The sequence below is a fragment of the Elephas maximus genome, chromosome 12, assembly GCF_024166365.1.
Source record: "Elephas maximus indicus isolate mEleMax1 chromosome 12, mEleMax1 primary haplotype, whole genome shotgun sequence".
NCBI lineage: Eukaryota > Metazoa > Chordata > Mammalia > Proboscidea > Elephantidae > Elephas > Elephas maximus.
In genome coordinates, this window is record NC_064830.1 from 84,836,757 (window position 1) to 84,853,669 (window position 16,913).

General features: G+C 38.0%; 1 protein-coding gene across 8 annotated transcripts in view; it reads left to right on the top strand.

Moving 5' to 3' along the window:
* Positions 1-16,913, top strand: part of TNRC6A (trinucleotide repeat containing adaptor 6A) — a 237,836-nt gene that overhangs the window by 47,068 nt on the left and 173,855 nt on the right. The window contains exon 2 of one of the 8 annotated variants that reach the window (XM_049903453.1): positions 5,145-5,270. The exons of 6 other annotated variants lie outside the window; for them this stretch is intronic. In XM_049903453.1, coding sequence (XP_049759410.1) covers positions 5,191-5,270 — 80 coding nt within the window. In that variant the 5' untranslated portion in view covers positions 5,145-5,190. Of the gene's footprint in view, positions 1-5,144; positions 5,271-16,913 lie in introns of those variants that run through there. One more of the 8 variants, XM_049903452.1, reaches the window with a different exon arrangement.

Here is a 16,913-nt window from a genome sequence, read left to right on the forward strand (position 1 = left end):
GATTCATCATCTTTGTTCCCAACCTCTGCATCCAATCACCAGTAATTATCAATGCATCTTGATCGCATGTTTGATCAATTTCAGACTGTAGAAGTTGGTAAAAATCTTCAATTTCTTCGTTTTGGACCTTAGTGGTTGGTGCATAACTTTGAATAATAGTCATATTAGCTGGTCTTCCTTGTAGGCATAAGGATATTATCCTGTCACTGACAATATTATACTTCAGGATAGATCTTGAAATGTTCTTTTTGATGATGAACACAGTGCCATTCCTCTTCAGTTTTTCATTCCCAGCATAGGAAACCACATGATTGTACAATTCAAAATGGCCAATACCAGTCCGTTTCAGCTCACTAATGCCTAGGATATTGACATTTATGTGTTCCATTTCATTTTTGACAATTTCCAATTTTCTTAGATTCACACTTTGTACATTCCACATTCCTTTTATTAAATGGATGTTTGCAGCTGTTTCTTCTCATTTTGAGTCATGCCACTTCAGCAGATGAAGGTCCCCAAAGCTGGACTCCATCCATGCCATTAAGGTCGGCTCTACTTTGAGGAGACAGCTCTTCCACAGTTGTTTTTTGAGTGCCTTCCAACATGAGGAGCTGATCCTCCTTCACTATATCAGACAGTGTTCTGTGCTATCCATAAGGTTTTCACTGGCTAATTCTTTCCAGAAGTAGTCCACCAGGTCCTTCTTCCCAGTCTGTCTTAGTCAGTTCAGCTGAAATCTGTCCACCATGGATGACTTTCTTGGTATTTGAATACCAGTGGCATAGCTTCCAACATCATGGCAACACAACAAACTGACAAACACATGGATGATTGTTCCATAGACATTCCATTTTTTGGTATTTAGGGAACAGTATTAATCTTCATGTATTTATTGTGTAAACTTCCAAAACTCTCATTATTTCTGGATGATTCTCCTGGTTTTTATGCAAGGAAAGATAATTTTCTATCTCCTTGTTTCCAATAGCTACATCTTTGTGTTTTATTTTCGTGTTTTTTGTTGCTCTTGTTTTTGCTCATTTCCAGAAAAATATCAAATGAGTGGAGTAGCTCACATCCTTGTTTTGTTTCTGACTTTAAAGAGACAACTCTGTTGTTTAACTGTTAAGTATGATGTTGTTCTGAGATCCTTTTATCATTTAGTCCTTAATTCATTACATATTTATTGGTTCCCATCCAAGCGCATTGGATTTGGCAATATGTAGGGCACTGATGGCCTTGGGAAAAGCAGTTTCAATGGCAGAGTGCCAGCAAAAGCCAGATTGCAATAGTTTGCAGAGAGGCATACGATGGAAACCTTCTTTAATGCTTGCCAAGGGTTTTCATCAGGAATAGATGCTGAATTTTTTTTACTGCCTTTTCAGCATTTATTACCAAAATGATGTCATTTTTTCTTATTTGACCTATTGGAGTGATTAAACATTTTAATGTATTTTCATTAATTCAGCCAAAAAATATTTGAGTGCCCACCATAAAGCAGGTGCTGTCCTATTTCTGTAATACTACATTTGGGGTTTTTATAAAATTTAGGACTTTGTGATATCTTAAATATCAATTTGTAAATATTAAACAGTCTTTACAGTAAATTCTACTTAATCGTGGCATGTTATTCTTTCATTTTTGACTCACTAAATCAATGAATGCTTATTATTAAAAATTCAAATGATGTAAAAACATATGAAGTAAAACCAGAAAGTTCTCATCCAATTCTCCAATATCCCAAGGGATCAAAATTTATTTACAAGCATTTTATTTAGAGTTTTCACACTGGTATTCATGGCTGGGAAACAGATGCCATCTTAGGAAGGCCACATCTGGCTCCACACCAGGTTGGTTTCTCCTGCTAAATGGTACTTTGTTGCATGTCTTGACCCATCTGGTCTGTCATGACATTCCCATCAGCCATGGGGGTACTGGGCAACGTGCAGAAATAGCTGAGCGTCATTTGTTTAAAGAGTTATATATTGGGCACCTATCTGACTCCATGGAACTTCCACTGTAGGCAGGGAGAGATAGTAAATAAAGTAAATAAGTTAAATTGTATACTATACTAGACAGTGATAAGTGTTATGAAGAAAAAGTAGGGAGGGAGAATGGCGAATGTTTTGGGGAGGAAGGGAACCATAATTACTATGGGAAGGAAGGTTCCACATGGGGATATAGAAAGATATTATTAAAAGAGAATTCAGACAGCAATGAGAATGAATGATCTACAACTACTCATCACAAGATTAATGAATCTCACAAATACAAAGAATCAAGACATCTAAGAGTACATTCAGTATTATTCCATTTATACAAAGTACAAAAGCAGACAGCACTTACCCATTTTGCAAAAGTCAGCATAATTGTTACTGTTGAGGTAAGGTAACATACAGAAATGGGCAAAGGGGGTGCTCTGTGATGCTGTTCTGTTCCTTAATCCAGATTCTATCTAGACCAGTGTGTTCAGTTTGTGGAAATTCATCAAACCGAACATTTATTATATGTAGATTTTATTTATTTAAATTTTTATTTTATTTTTTTTGAAAATATACAGAGCAAAATATAGACCCATTCAAAAATTTCTACACGAACGGTGACATTGGTTACATTCTTCAATTTGTGTCAACAATCTCGCTATTTCTACTCAACTTGTTTCATCACCATTAACTTAGACTCGCTGCCTTCCTGTCTTCTCAACTCTGGTTAAAGTTACTGTTGTCAATTTGGTCTCATATATATAATCTTTTAAAACAGTGCAATATCCAAGGCATTGTTCTCTCTAATTGAGCTAAACTGTTCTTTAAAGATGACTTCAGAGGATAGTTTTGGTTAAAGGTTTAAAGAATATTTAAGGGTAGTATTTTCATGGGTTCCTCCAGCCTCGATGGATCCAGTAAGTTTGGGATATTTGCATTTTCTACTGGGTTTTTAATATATTACATGTCAATAAAAAGTTTTATTTAAGAAAAGTTCAAAATTAGCTGTTGTATTGCTAGATAGCACAGTCACCAGAATCTGATGCCTTGTCTTATTATCTTTGTATCCTTAGTACTCAGAACAATGCCTGGCACATTGAAAGGATTCATTATGTGTGTGTTTGAATTAATAAATGAATGAATAAATAAATTAACCTCTGTAATCTCTAAATGGTTTTGTATTTAGTCTCCCTTAAACTGATCACCTTAGGAAAACCAAAGCAATAGCTATTTTTACTGCCATACATCTATTCATAAGTCATTTCTGTCTCCTCTCTGCTTGTATGAGAATAATAAACTCATTGAGCTACTTTTGGGATCAACTTCTTTTAGGATTAGAGTTAGAAAATCAAGTAAAACAAGGACAAAAAAATGTGTCCATTGGATTTAATATGTAGGATCTTTGGTATTGGTGGAAGTAGCTTCACTGGTATGGTGGTCAACAGATGCCAGCTTGCAGAGATTTGAGGAGAAATGGATGCGAGGAATTGGAAACAGTGATTGCTGACAAATATTTCAAGTACCCTGAAGCTAGGAGAGAGCTACATGGAAGTGATTGTTGATTTTTTAAAAGTGTTTGTGTGAGTACTCATAAAAGATTAGAACATGTTTACATGTTAAAGGAGGAAGCCAGTAGACAGGAATAGGTTCATTCAGTAGTTTACTCATTCAATCACATAGTCATTCATTTACTAAACAACTGCTTATTAAGTGCCTATTGTGCCAGACACTGTTGCTGACAGTGTTAATAGAGTGGTGAATAAAGTAGACACGATCTGTTCCCTAAGAGAACCATCATTTATTCTGTCATTTTTGTCTTCAACTTCTGTTTGTCCTCATACAGAAGTTGAAGACAAAGATGACAGAACGAATGGTGGTTAGTTGCAGGGCATTGAATCAAAGTACTAGTGGAGGAATTGGCATGGTCAAGAGGGATCTTACAGACAATGACAAGGGATAATGACTAAAAGGTACAAATGTTGATAAGGAAAATTATTGATATAGTAGAATGGAGCACTCCTCTTAGGCAGGAGTGTGAAAAAATAGCACTAGATAGAGTGAAGCCAGGTAGATCATAGTAGGCTTAACAACATCAACAACAACAAAAACCCAAGCCAAACCTGTTGTCGTCAAATCGATCCTGACTGGTGGTGACCCTACGTGAAACAGAGTAGAACTGCTCCATAGGATTTCCTTGGATGTGATCTTTATGGAAGCAGATTGCAAGGCCTTTTTTCCACAGCAATGCTGGGTGGTTTTCAACCATCAACTTTTAGGTTAGTGGAGTGCAAACCATTGGTTCCACTCAAGGACCTTATAGTATGCTTAAGGCAGGCTATTTTTTTTTTTTTTTTTTTAGCAGTTTGGAGCTGGGAGAGTCTTTAGAGATCACCTAGTTCAACAGCTATCAACCTTGGTTCACGTAACAAGCCATTGTGAAGGGCGACTCACAAAACCTGTAAATAAGACTGCCTAGGACTCTGCAGAGTCATATCTTATATGAGGGTCATTGAGCCAGTATGGAAGGCGAAAATTACACAATGAAAATTGCGCACGAGAATCTCTAAGGAAGGGACCCAGGAGATAATATGCTTTCTGTCAAATGTTCTCCCAGCCTAGGTACAGGTTTTTATTTCTTTGGTTGGACATGATCTGCAGTCATTGGTTTCTATTTAGAGGCCTTGTATTAAAAATATGTCTTTAAACATTAGTATAACTCTCAGCCCAATGAAAACCTCACAGTATGGGAGGCGTGCAAAAACCAAGACCAACAGAGGAATTAGCAGGTCCACATTTCCCATCTCATGCTCATTCCACACTATTCAAGCGTGCATCTTTCTTTCATGTGTTCTCTCTCTTTCTTATGCTGAAGATGGGTAATTAAATCGTCAACGAATGTAACTCTATTACAGTCAGTATACAAAGCTCGCATTAACTGTTTTTTAAAATATAAATAAAACATATAAAAATGTTCTTTATTATTCTCTTGCATTCTGATAGACTTTCTTGAGTGGCGAAGAAAGGGATGGAATTAGAGTTAGCACCCAGGAGTTGTATATGGGCGTGTCTCTCATAAGTAAATATACTTTACTGGTTGTGTTCGGGTGGGGAAAAAAAAAGACACGTGGAGAATCACTAATCTAATGCAACCCCTTCATTTCTCAGGTGTGAAAACTGAGGCCCAGAAAGGTGATGTGATTTGCCTAAAGTCATGCAACTAGTGACAGAGCCAGGCCTAGAAGCCAGGTGTCCTGGCTCTCAAGACATTCCGCTGCCCGAGGAATGGAACAGGTAGTATCACTCACACTGGGGCCGTGGGTCAGTCCATCCAGCCCAGCATTGCCTGGGGTTCTAAATAAGGAAACCACAGGAAGTATCAACTCAAAACTCTGAGGAGTCGAATGGGGTTGAAATCAAATCTAGACAAGAGAAAGAGGGTGAGGTTTGAAACACAGCTTACGAGACAGAGGCCAGTGTTTCATGACCCCATGGCGACTGTTCCTTCTGAAGGTGGATCTGTCTCTGGCCGTGTCATGTCTATCTTCATACACCCTGGTGATGAGTCATCTTCCGGCCACTCTGCCACCCATGCTTTCTCCAACACAATTCAGTGTTAGGACAATCAATAGCCACTTGCAGAGGATGAGTGGGAACTGGGAGAAAGGGTGTCAGGAAGACCAGTTAGAAGACTTTTTTAGAGAGCAGGTGGAAAATTAAGAGAAAAGGCTGGCAGGTGGGGTCTGCTGGATTAGCGCTGGGTTGGCGACAGGGTAAAACTGGTCAGCCGTGATGGTACGAAAGGGAGGCTAGACATGGAATCCACATCAAAATGTGGAAGAAGAGAGAGTTCCTGGTTTCATGTACACCTACTTGCCATTTATATTAGAGGATGTTCTTAAGCTCCTTACTGGTTAAAACAAAAACTCCCTATGGCAATATAAGTAAGATTTATCCTGCATGTAATATGTAAATATAAGTAATAGTCGTTGCTAATGTGCATTGACCCTTCTGAGGAGTCTAAATCATAGTTTTATTGTGGTTTTCATTCATTCAGTGATTATTTATTGAGCACCTACTACATGCCAGGCACTGTTCTGGGCACTTTGAATTCATCAAGTGAGCTAAACAAGCAAATACTCCTGCCCTTGTGGAATTCGATCAAGGGAGGGTGACCAGAGGAACCTAGTGTCTTGAGAAAAACAATAGGAGAGAAAGGTGGGGGGGAAATTGCTAAACTGAAATGGTATTGATCAAAGTAAAAATTGGAAAGAAGTATATTAATTGACTAAATTTGACTGAGTCCCTTTGAGAAAATTTTTTTCCAGGCAGGGAGAACTAACAGAATAATCATCACAGAGGACTTGCTTGTATCAATGGCTTTGATCTTGTGACTCCTGACAGGACCAGACGCTTGGGGGTTAACTGCAGCAACATAGGAGGCACACTAGGGGAGGGCGGTAGGCAAAGGCCACGTGAGGAAATTCAGACCTGTAGACAGAATGGAGTATTCAAAGGAATTGTCAGCTTCAGTAGGTCTCTTAAGTAAGAGATCAAGCAGTTTTATCAACATGGAGTGTGTGGACCAAGCAATGGAAAATCCAGGAGCACCTGAGATCCTTGTAATCAGGCAGGGGCTGAGCATCAGTTGATGGCAGAGAGTAGGGCTGTGGTCACTGAGCTGAGGCTCTGGGAGGAACATGTTGCGTGCTGAGCAAAACGTTAAGACAGGGATTCAGGCACAGAAGAGAAGAAGGGAAATGCCCACAGAGCTAGGGCATAAGGTGAGGACTTAGTTGCAGGAGCCCAGTTATAAGGCTGGACTCTTAGTCAAACCTGAAATAATAGTCAGAGGGACTGAACTCCTGAACCACTAAATCCTTCTGGATTAAGAACAGAATTCACCCCATAAATGGGAGCCACATGACCTCAGCTATAGAGAAAGTAGGATAAGGGAACAGGAAATGGGTAGAGCCTGTTTCCATTCCTCTACATAGCGCCGCCTACCACCCCCATGCAGAAGAAAGGAGGGAGGAGATCATGCCCGTAGCACCTTCCCTTTTGTCAGCAGGAATTCTCACTAGTTTCTCCGTGATTGCCATGACATTGGTGGTGCCAGGTGATTCTCTTTCTTTAATTAATCCGGATATTCACTCCAAAATTCAGAGAATGGTTTTCTTAGCAGGGCTGCTGGTAAGGCATGCACGGAGCTCTTGTTATAACTCATTCTCCCCCCTCCATCCTGTTTCCATCTTCCTGACTCCCAACCTTATTGTTTATTCTATTTTAAGACTGCCTAACCCTTCAGACAGAAACCCTGGTAGCGTAGTGGTCAAGTGCTACAGCTGCTAACCAAAAGGTCAGCAGTTTGAATCCACCACGTGCTCCTTCGAAACTCCATGGGGCAGTTCTACTCTGTCCTATAGGATCGCTATGAGTTAGAATTGACTCGATGGCAAGGGTTTGTTTTTGTTTTGTTTTTTGGTTTTTTAAACCTTCAGAATTGATGCTTGACATCATCTTTTTCTGGTTCATCATCTTCCCCTGGCTACACTTCTTTGGTGGAGATTCCATTTGAGTTTCTAACATCCATTTCACCCTGTGCCCATTAGGAGCAGCAATGCAATTGGGGAAACTAAAGTTTGATCAACACACTGTCACTGGCACTGTGTTGAATTTGACTTTCAAACATTCCCTCTGTCTCTGTGCCACTTACCCAAGGAACTAAGCAGGGCTTGGAACCAGTTAGTTCCAGTTTGAACCCCTGCTGAGAATCTGTATTTCTAACAAGTTCCCAGACAATGCTAATACTGCTGGTTAGGGACCAATTCTGAGAACCACGAGTAGAGCAGTGGGTCTCAAAATTTATTATACATAAGAATCACCTGGGGATCTTGTTAAAATATAGGTTTGGATTCAGTATATCTGGGTTAGAAACGCAAATTTCCAGCAGAGGTTCAAACCGGAATCAGCCAGTTTGAAGCCCTGAAACTAAGTCCCATGACTAAGCCTATGACTCTCAGGTTCACAGCTAGCTCCTTGGATCTGGCTTTTCAGTATCTATTGTAGGAGTTGAGAGGGGAGGCAAGTACCTTAAACTGCCTTCTCTTCAGACCTAATTACATTGGGTAATTCACCTACAGAAGGATCTGGTGCTAGAAAGAAGGGACAGATTCCACGTCAGCAGTGTCCAGTAGAGTAACAGTACAGGCATGTACACAATGTTTAAATGGATTTTATTTTTAAGATTAATGTTAGGTTTATAGAAAAATTGTGCAGTAAGTACAGAGACCTTCTTCCATTTACTCCCTCTACCTTCCACCACTCCTTGCCTCCCCCCACCCCGCCCCAGTTTCTCCTATTATTAACGTCTTGCTTTTCTGTGGCACATTTGTTACAACTAATGAACTAATACTGATACATTATTATTAACTAAAATCTATAGTCTACATTAGGGTTCACTCTTGATTTTGTATACTCCTATGGGCTTTGACAAATGCATCATACCATGCGTCCACTATTACAGTATCATCCAGAATAGCTTCACTGGTGTAAAATGCCCAGTGGGACCCATCCCCTCCGTGTTCCCTCTGACCTTTTGGCAATCACTGATCTTGTTACTCTCTTCATAGTTTTGCCCATGTATGTAAATGTTCTAGTAGCCACATTAAAAACAAAAGAAGTAGAAAGAAGCAGGTGAAACTATTATATTTTATTGACTCCAATATTTCCAAAATATCATCATGTCAACATGTAATCAATATAAAAATTATTAATGAGATATGTTACTTTGTTGTTATTGTTTTTAAGACTTTGAAATCCAGGGTGTATTTTACACTTACAGCATGTCTCAATTCAGATACTAACTTGTCACTGGAAATACTTGATCTGTGTTTATATTTACAGTTCAGAAAGTTCAATCGCATACCCAGCTGTTCCAAACATACTTAAATGTTTTTCAATTCCTGAATCAAATACCAAAAAAATTATTTTCCTTTAAAATTTGGCAGTGATCATTGGTGATGATTGTACAGCCTGATTAATGTAATTGATATCACCAAATTGTTCACATAAAAAACATTGAATTGGCACGTTGTCTCTCTCTCTCTATATATATATGTATATATACACATATCTTTGCAACAACCAAAAGAGATACACACAGAAATAACTATGATATAAGGTAAACAGGAATAACTTTGCTGCCCTAGTAGGGAATGGGTAAATGATCCAGGATTACAAAGAATAAAAAACGTAGGAAGAAAAATATTTTCTGTTAACACTCACTTCCACGTTGACAACACTGGTACACCTTTATTAGAGAAATTGTTTGACTTTGAAGCAACAGCTTATCAGCTTCAAAGGAATATCTGTCCAAGTTCAGTAAATTCACTAAGCCTTATGTCAACTCGGTGTTATTAACATTGAATATAAAGACGTGTTGCATAAATTGAATGGTAACTCTAAATGTCTCAATATCAGCAAAATATTCTCCCAACTGTTCTTATAGTTTTTGCAGGCAATTTATATAATGCTGGTGATGCCAATGAAAACCCTCTGCGTGTGAATCCATGTTTTAAAATGTGTAAAATCATTATTATTGATTTTATATTATGCAAAGTTTCCATTTCGACAGAAATTCTTGTACCTTTCTTGCTAGGTCAAAGTGAGTTTTATTTTCCTCGTAGCTTCTCATGTATCTCATTCATATGCAGTGTGATATCAGTGAGAAAATGTAAGTCAGTGCCATTTGTTGTTGTTTTTGATTATTAAATACTTGGCAAGCAAGCCTTCCTGCTGTTTCAAGAAAATCTTGAATCAGGAATAACAATATAGTTAATCTTTGTAAAATGCTTTCTTAACTCAACAAATGAATGTTGGCAAAGAGCGTGAGATCATTACATTTATCACCTTCCATTTCTTTCAAAAGTTCTGTTAACTGGTGTTGATGCGTACATACTGAACAAATTAACTGTACCCACGACACTCTTCATAGACCCTGCTTCTGAAAACTGTGCATGAATATTTTCAATATGTATCATGTAGTGAAACGGAACAATGAGGGAAACATCAGCCTCTTGTTTTAAAATTCCAATAAATCTGGAGCGCCATTTGGCATGACAGAAACTGAGTTTTTCATATGTAACTGAAGTGCTTTGTCAGATGTAAAAGGTACAGAAAAAATCTCTGCCATGAGGTTGATTGTTTTCGGCCATGAATTGACAATGTCACATGACTTTGGAAGTCTTTTGAGACTAAACATACCCGCAGTATTAATTGGACGGTGTCTCTGTTATGGCATGACTCAGCTAAAACCCAGTCTTTTTCAAATTTTGAACCAATTCGTCTTTGATATTTTCTTTGACTCTATGGGCACTTATTTAACAGCTTGATGGAAGATCACTTTTTGTAAAAAATCTTTCTTAGTCTTTTCCTCATAATTTTCTAACAAAATTTTCACAACTGAGATGATTATTTCTTTTACCATCTCTTCATCTAAAAGTGTGTGTGTGTGTGTGCGCCCGCGCGCGCACACAAGAATCCAAGCCAAAATTAGTTCATAGGACTAATGGCCCACATGAATCACAGCCTCTTCTAGTCTGAGACCAGAAGAACTAGATGGTGCCCAGCTACTACCACTGCCCAGCTACCACCACCGACCATTCTGACCAGGGACACAATAAAAGGTCCGGATTAGATTGGGACAAAAATGTAGAACAAAACTCAAATTCATTAAAAAAAAAAAAAAAAGACCGGACTTACTGGACTGATAGAGACTAGAAGAACCCCCAAGACTATTGCCCTAAGACACCCTTTTAACCTGGAACTGGAGCCACTCCCAGAGTTCACCTTTCAGCCAAATAATATAATGGCTTAAAAAATAAAAAAATAACACCCATGAGGAATGTTCTCCTTTAAATAAACAACTGTACAAGATAAAACTGTCAAACATTTACTCAAAAGCAAAAATGAGAAGGCAAGGAGGGGCAGGGAACTGGATGGATGGAAACTGGGAGGCCATGGTGAAAATGGGGAGAGTGCTGACACAATGCAGGGACAGCAACCAATGTCGCAGAACAATTTGTATATGAATTGTTGAATGGGAATCTAGTTTGCTGTGTAAACTTTCGTCTAAAATACAATAAAACATTCCAAAAAAAAAAAATCCAAGCCATAATATAAATGGCCAAAGATACAATCTCAGATTCTTTTAAAACTTACTTAGTTTTTCAGTTGTGCAAAATTTTATTCTGATTTCAGGTAGCTAATTTCATCAATTATTTTTTGAACATTGAGAGGAAGCTTATCAGGTTCACTGTATTATTTGCTGAAAATGGTTCAATATTTTCCAGTTATTTTAACATATTTTTCCACAACAAAACATCTTTTTTGTTTTTCTCTGCCACAGCAAATTGTAATTGCCATCCAGTATAAAATTTATGGTTGTGCCTTCTGCCAGCCTCTTCTTCTTTTTTTTTTTTTTTCCTGCTATTCTGGTCATATTACCAACTTCTGTGTCTCCATTAGATTCTGCATCAGTAGTATACCTTTGTTTTAAATTTAAAAATTTGCTCGTAAAATAATATGTATTTTCATTTAATTACCACTTGCAATTTACAAACTCAATTACAATTTACAACTCATGTTGCCTGCATAAAATATTCAAATATGCATTGCAATGTTATAGAAATGCACAGAAAGAAATCATTCAAATTGCATCAATTCATTGTCACCAATTAGATCAGTGATATGCTTATGTCTAGTACTAGACACCAAGCATACACTCAGCCAGTGCCTTACAATATAACAATATTTTGCATAATGCAATGATTAGAATGAAATGTAGTTGTACTAAAAACTGAATTGAACAGAAAAAAAACTTTATACTACTTCAGCTTTTAAATTTTAATTAAAATTAAAGAAAGCTAAAAATTTAATTCCCCAGTCACACTAGCCACATTTTAAGTGTTCAACAGTGACATGTGACTAGTGGCTACTGTATTGGATAGCACCATTCTAGAAATATCAATAAAAAACAGTAAATGTCTGCTACGCCCAGCAATTCCATTTCTTTTACCCTAAAGAAACTTTGTTCCTGTGCACAGAAGACAAGCAGATGTTCATTGCAACATTATTTATAGTGGCCAACAACCAGAGCAACTCACACACCTGTCCTTTGGGTTATGGACAAAAAATTGTGGTGTGTTCATTCTAAGGAATTTTATGTCACAGTTTAAAATAAACACGTGGTAAGATCCCTAAGACATTCAAAAAAATCAAGTTGTGCAGTATAATGTCATTTTTATTTTAAAAAAGGCAATTCCATATTTTTTAATTAGTACATATATACGCATACCAATATATAGAAAAGGGAGTGGAAGAATATTTATCAGAGAGTGATTACCTCTTTGGAGGGAGAGGGAACTTGGATTCAGAGGGGATAGTCAAAAGGAGCTCTAGTCTTAGCTAAACTGTTTTAATTTTTTAAGAAAAATGTTTTCATGTATTACTTATATAATTAAAATTAATTTAGAAAAAAGACCTTAAGAAATAGCAAGTCTTAATAGAAATGGAAAGATGCTGAACAAAGAAGCCAGTTAAATAGAATTAACAGCAGTACAGATTATATGTGGCTAAATAAGTATTGTCACATAGTTATAATACTGAATGCAAAAGTCAAAAGTAATTGTTCAAATGGAAGATATACAAATTATTTGGTCGCCTTCTTGTAAACTGAAAGCGGGAAATGCCAAACAGTGATCAAAACTAATTTATGAGGCTTGCCTCCACCAGGGTTTTGGCTAACATCCAGGTTACCCATCGCAAGCTATAATTGAATTAAAAGCCCCAGACCACAGTACCAGCTGGCATCCAACCCACTGTCCTCAAGATTTTCTAGCACGTCAGTTGATCTTAGAGTTCTTATTTTCATATATTGTTGCTGTGTTAGGTGCCATTGAGTTGATTCCAACTCACAGTGACCTTATGTACAACAGAAAAAAATACTGCCCAGTCTTGCACCATCCTCGCAATCGTTGCTATATTTGAGCCCGTTGTTGCAGGCACGATGTCAGTCCATCTCACTGAGGATCTTCCTCTCTTTCACTGACCCTCTACTTTACCAAGCGTTATGTCCTTCTCCAGGGACTGGTCCCTCCTGATAACATGTCCAAAGTATGTGAGATAAAGTCTCACCATCCTCGTTTCTAAGGAATATTCTGGCTTTACTTCTTCCCAGATTTGCTCATTCTTCTGGCAGTCCATGGTATATTCAATACTCGTCACCAACACCATAATTCAAAAGCATCAATTCTTCTTTGGTCTTCCTTATTCATTGTCCAGATGAGGTGATTGAAAATACCATGGTTTGGGTCAGGCACACCTTAGTCCTTAAAGTGACATATTCGCGTTTTAACGCTGTAAAAAGGTATTTTGCAGCAGATTTGCCCAATACTTCGTTTGATTTCGTTACTGCTGCTTCCATGGGTGTTGATTGTGGATCCAAGTGAAATGAAATCCTTGGCAACTTCACTATTTTCTTCATTTATCATGATGTTGTTTATTGTTCTAGTTGTGAGAATTTTTGTTTTCTTTTTGTTGAGGTGTAATCCATACTGAAGGCTGTTGTCTTTGATCTTCATCAGCAAGTGCTTCAAGTCCTCTTCACTTTCAGCAACCAAGGTTGTGTCATCTGCATAACACAGGTTGTTAACGAGTCTTCCTCCAATCCTGATGCCCCATTCTTCTTCATGTAGTCCAGCTTCTCGGCTTATTTGCTCAGCAGGCAGATTGAATAAGTATGGTGAAAGGATACAACCCTGACACACACCTTTCCTTATTTTAAACCACACTGTATCCCCTTGTTCTTTTCGAATGACTACCTCTTTTTCTTTATGGAGGTTTCTCAGGAGCACTGTTAAGTGCTCTGGAATTCCCATTCTTTGCAATGGTATACATAATTGGTTATGATCCATACAGGCGAATGCCTTTGAAGAGTCAAAAAATGCATGTAAACACCTTTCTGGTGTTCTCTGCTTTCAGTCAAGATCTGTCTGTCATCAACAAAGATATCTCTTGTTCTACGTCCTCTTCTGAATCTGGCTTGAATTTCCGGCAGTTCCTTGTCTATGTACTGCTGCAACTGTTTTTGAATTACCTTCAGCAAAACTTTACTTGTGTGTGATACTAATGATATTTTTTGATAATTTCTGCATTCTGTGGGATCATCTTTATTTGTTACAAGAATATATGTTGATTAAGTGGTAATTAGATTAAACTGGACCCAAACAGGAAATAGAAGGAACAGAGGAGAAAAAAATTGGGAATCTCAATTTGCCCTTCTTTACCTTATTCACTGCCCCCCCATAGAACAAGTTTACCCCAGGGCCTCCAGGACATGGATTGATAAATTTAATCCTTATCCCAAGCTCAAAATTATCCTTTCTTTACCTGACATTTATTGATGAAGTAGATTATTCAAGAAAGACAATTAAATCAGCAGAGAGGCCTAAGAATCTTCCTGAACTTTGTATAAAAAAGCCCTGAAATCAGAGCTTCTTGACAGCATTCACTTCAAACCATTTCCTAAATTGAAATTGCATTCCACTTCCCTAAGACCACAGGCTGTGACTACAACTGGAATATGGAGACTCTGAACCACCTAAGCACAGGAAGTATGTCTCTGACTAAAACTTGAAATTAACACATCTATTTTATTTAAAAAAAAAAAAAGTAATAACACCAACAAAGACAGCATGACTCATATTGCAAATGGTGAAAAGAAAAAATAAACAAAGCATTAGCCTCAGAAAATATAAAACATGATGGCATTGATAAGGCCTACTATAACTACTATGAAAAGGCTTAACCAATCCCATTGAAAAATAAGTCTTCAGACTAGATATTTTAAAATTAGCTATATGACATTTCCAAGAGAGAAGTCTAAAGCAAAGTGAATTAAAAGTGTTAAGAGAAAATGTGGCGTCTGGGGTCTTAAATGCTAACAAGCGGCCATCTAAGATGCATCAATTGGTCTCAACCCACCTGGAGCAAAGGAGGATGAAGAACACCAAGGTCACACGATAACTAAGAGCCCAAGAGACAGAAAGGGCCACATGAACCAGAGACCTACATCATCCTGAGACCAGAAGAACTAGTTGGTGCCCGGCCACAACCGATGACTGCCCTGACAGGGAGCACAACAGAGAACCCCTGAGGGAGCAGGAGATCAGTGGGATGCAGACCCCAAATTCTCATAAAAAGACCAGACTTAACGGTCTGTCTGAGACTAGAGGAATCCCAGCAGTCATGGTCCTCAAACCTTCTGTTGGCCCAGGACAGGAACTATTCCCAAAGACAACTCATCAGACATGAAAGGGACTGGACAGTGGGTAGAAGAGAGATGCTGATGAAGAGTGAGCTATTTATATCAGGTGGACACTTGAGACTGTGTTGGCATCTCCTGTCTGGAAGGGGGATGGGAGGATAGAGAGAGTTGGAAGCTGGCCAAATTGTCACGAAAGGAGAGACTGGAAGGGCTGACTCATTAGGGGGAGAGCAAGTGGGAGTACGGAGTAAGGTGTATATAAACTTATATGTGACAGTCTGACTTGATTTGTAAACGTTCACTTGAAGCTCAATAAAAGTTAATAAAAAAAAGTGTTAAGAGAAAAACAGAGGATGGTGTAAAATACATCAGAAACACAACATAAAGGCAATAGAACAGTAATTCTAATTTTGGAGAACGGAGGAGGTTCAACAAAACCGTTTGGATAGAGTAAGTACTACTTTACGGTAGAGGGTACAACCCCCAAAGAAGATAACATTTGTAAACATTTATAACATTTTGCCTCTTTTAACTTATATTCGACTTTGATACTAATATCACGAATCCAGCTTTCTTTTTGTTAACCTTTGCTTGGTAAACCCACCCAACTTTGCTTGGTATGTCTATGTTAATATTTTTAATTTCAACCTTTATGGGAAACTGTGTTTGATATGTTCTTTCCTCTTCAACTGCAAGTTGAGTTTTGCTTTTTTGATGGCTTTAAATGGCTTTTTTTTTTTTAACGCCACGTATTTTTTTTAAATAATATTTTATTGTGTTTTAGGTGAAAGTTTACACAATAAATTAGGTTCCCCTTTAACATTTTTTATACAAATCGTTCCATGCCATTGGTTTCAACTTTTACAATGTACCATGATTTTCATTATTTCCATTCTGTTTGTTCTAATTCCATCGATCTAGCTTCCTTTCCTCCTCTCCTTCTGGTCTTTGCTTTTGGGTTACAGTTGACCCTTTGGTCTCTTATAGTTAATTGTTTAAGGGATCACAGTACTCACAGGTGATATTGTTTATTTTATAAGCCAATCTATTATTTGGCTGAAAGGTGACCTGCAGAAATAGCTTCAATTCCAAGTTCAAAGGGTATGTTAGGGCAATAGTCTTGGGGGTTCCTCTAGTCTCTATCTGTCTAATAGGTCTGGCCTTTTTCAGGAATCTGAGTTTTGTTCTACATTTTTCTCCTATTCTATTCAGGAACTTCTATTTTGCCCCTGATTAGAATGATGGTAGCCAGGTACCATCTAATTCTTCTGGTCTCTCAGGGGTGGATTATCTAATAGGCAAGGGAAGCACAGTGCTTACCTTGCTTACCAGATTATCTGTGGTGAACAATTTCACATTTTTTCACCACATCAAAGATTCTGCTTCCATGTATGCCTGACATCTGTCACTCCTCCAACCATACACCTTCCTATGGAATCAAAGCCTCTTTTCAAATTTAGAGTCCCTGACAGGGACAGATAACCCAGTGAACAAGGTAAACACGGGTTTACTTATGCTCACTTACTAATCTGTAGTGGGCAATTTTCACAGGTTTTTCACCACATCAAATCCACCTCTGCTCAGGTTTGAAGAGGTTGTGGTTTGTGTGG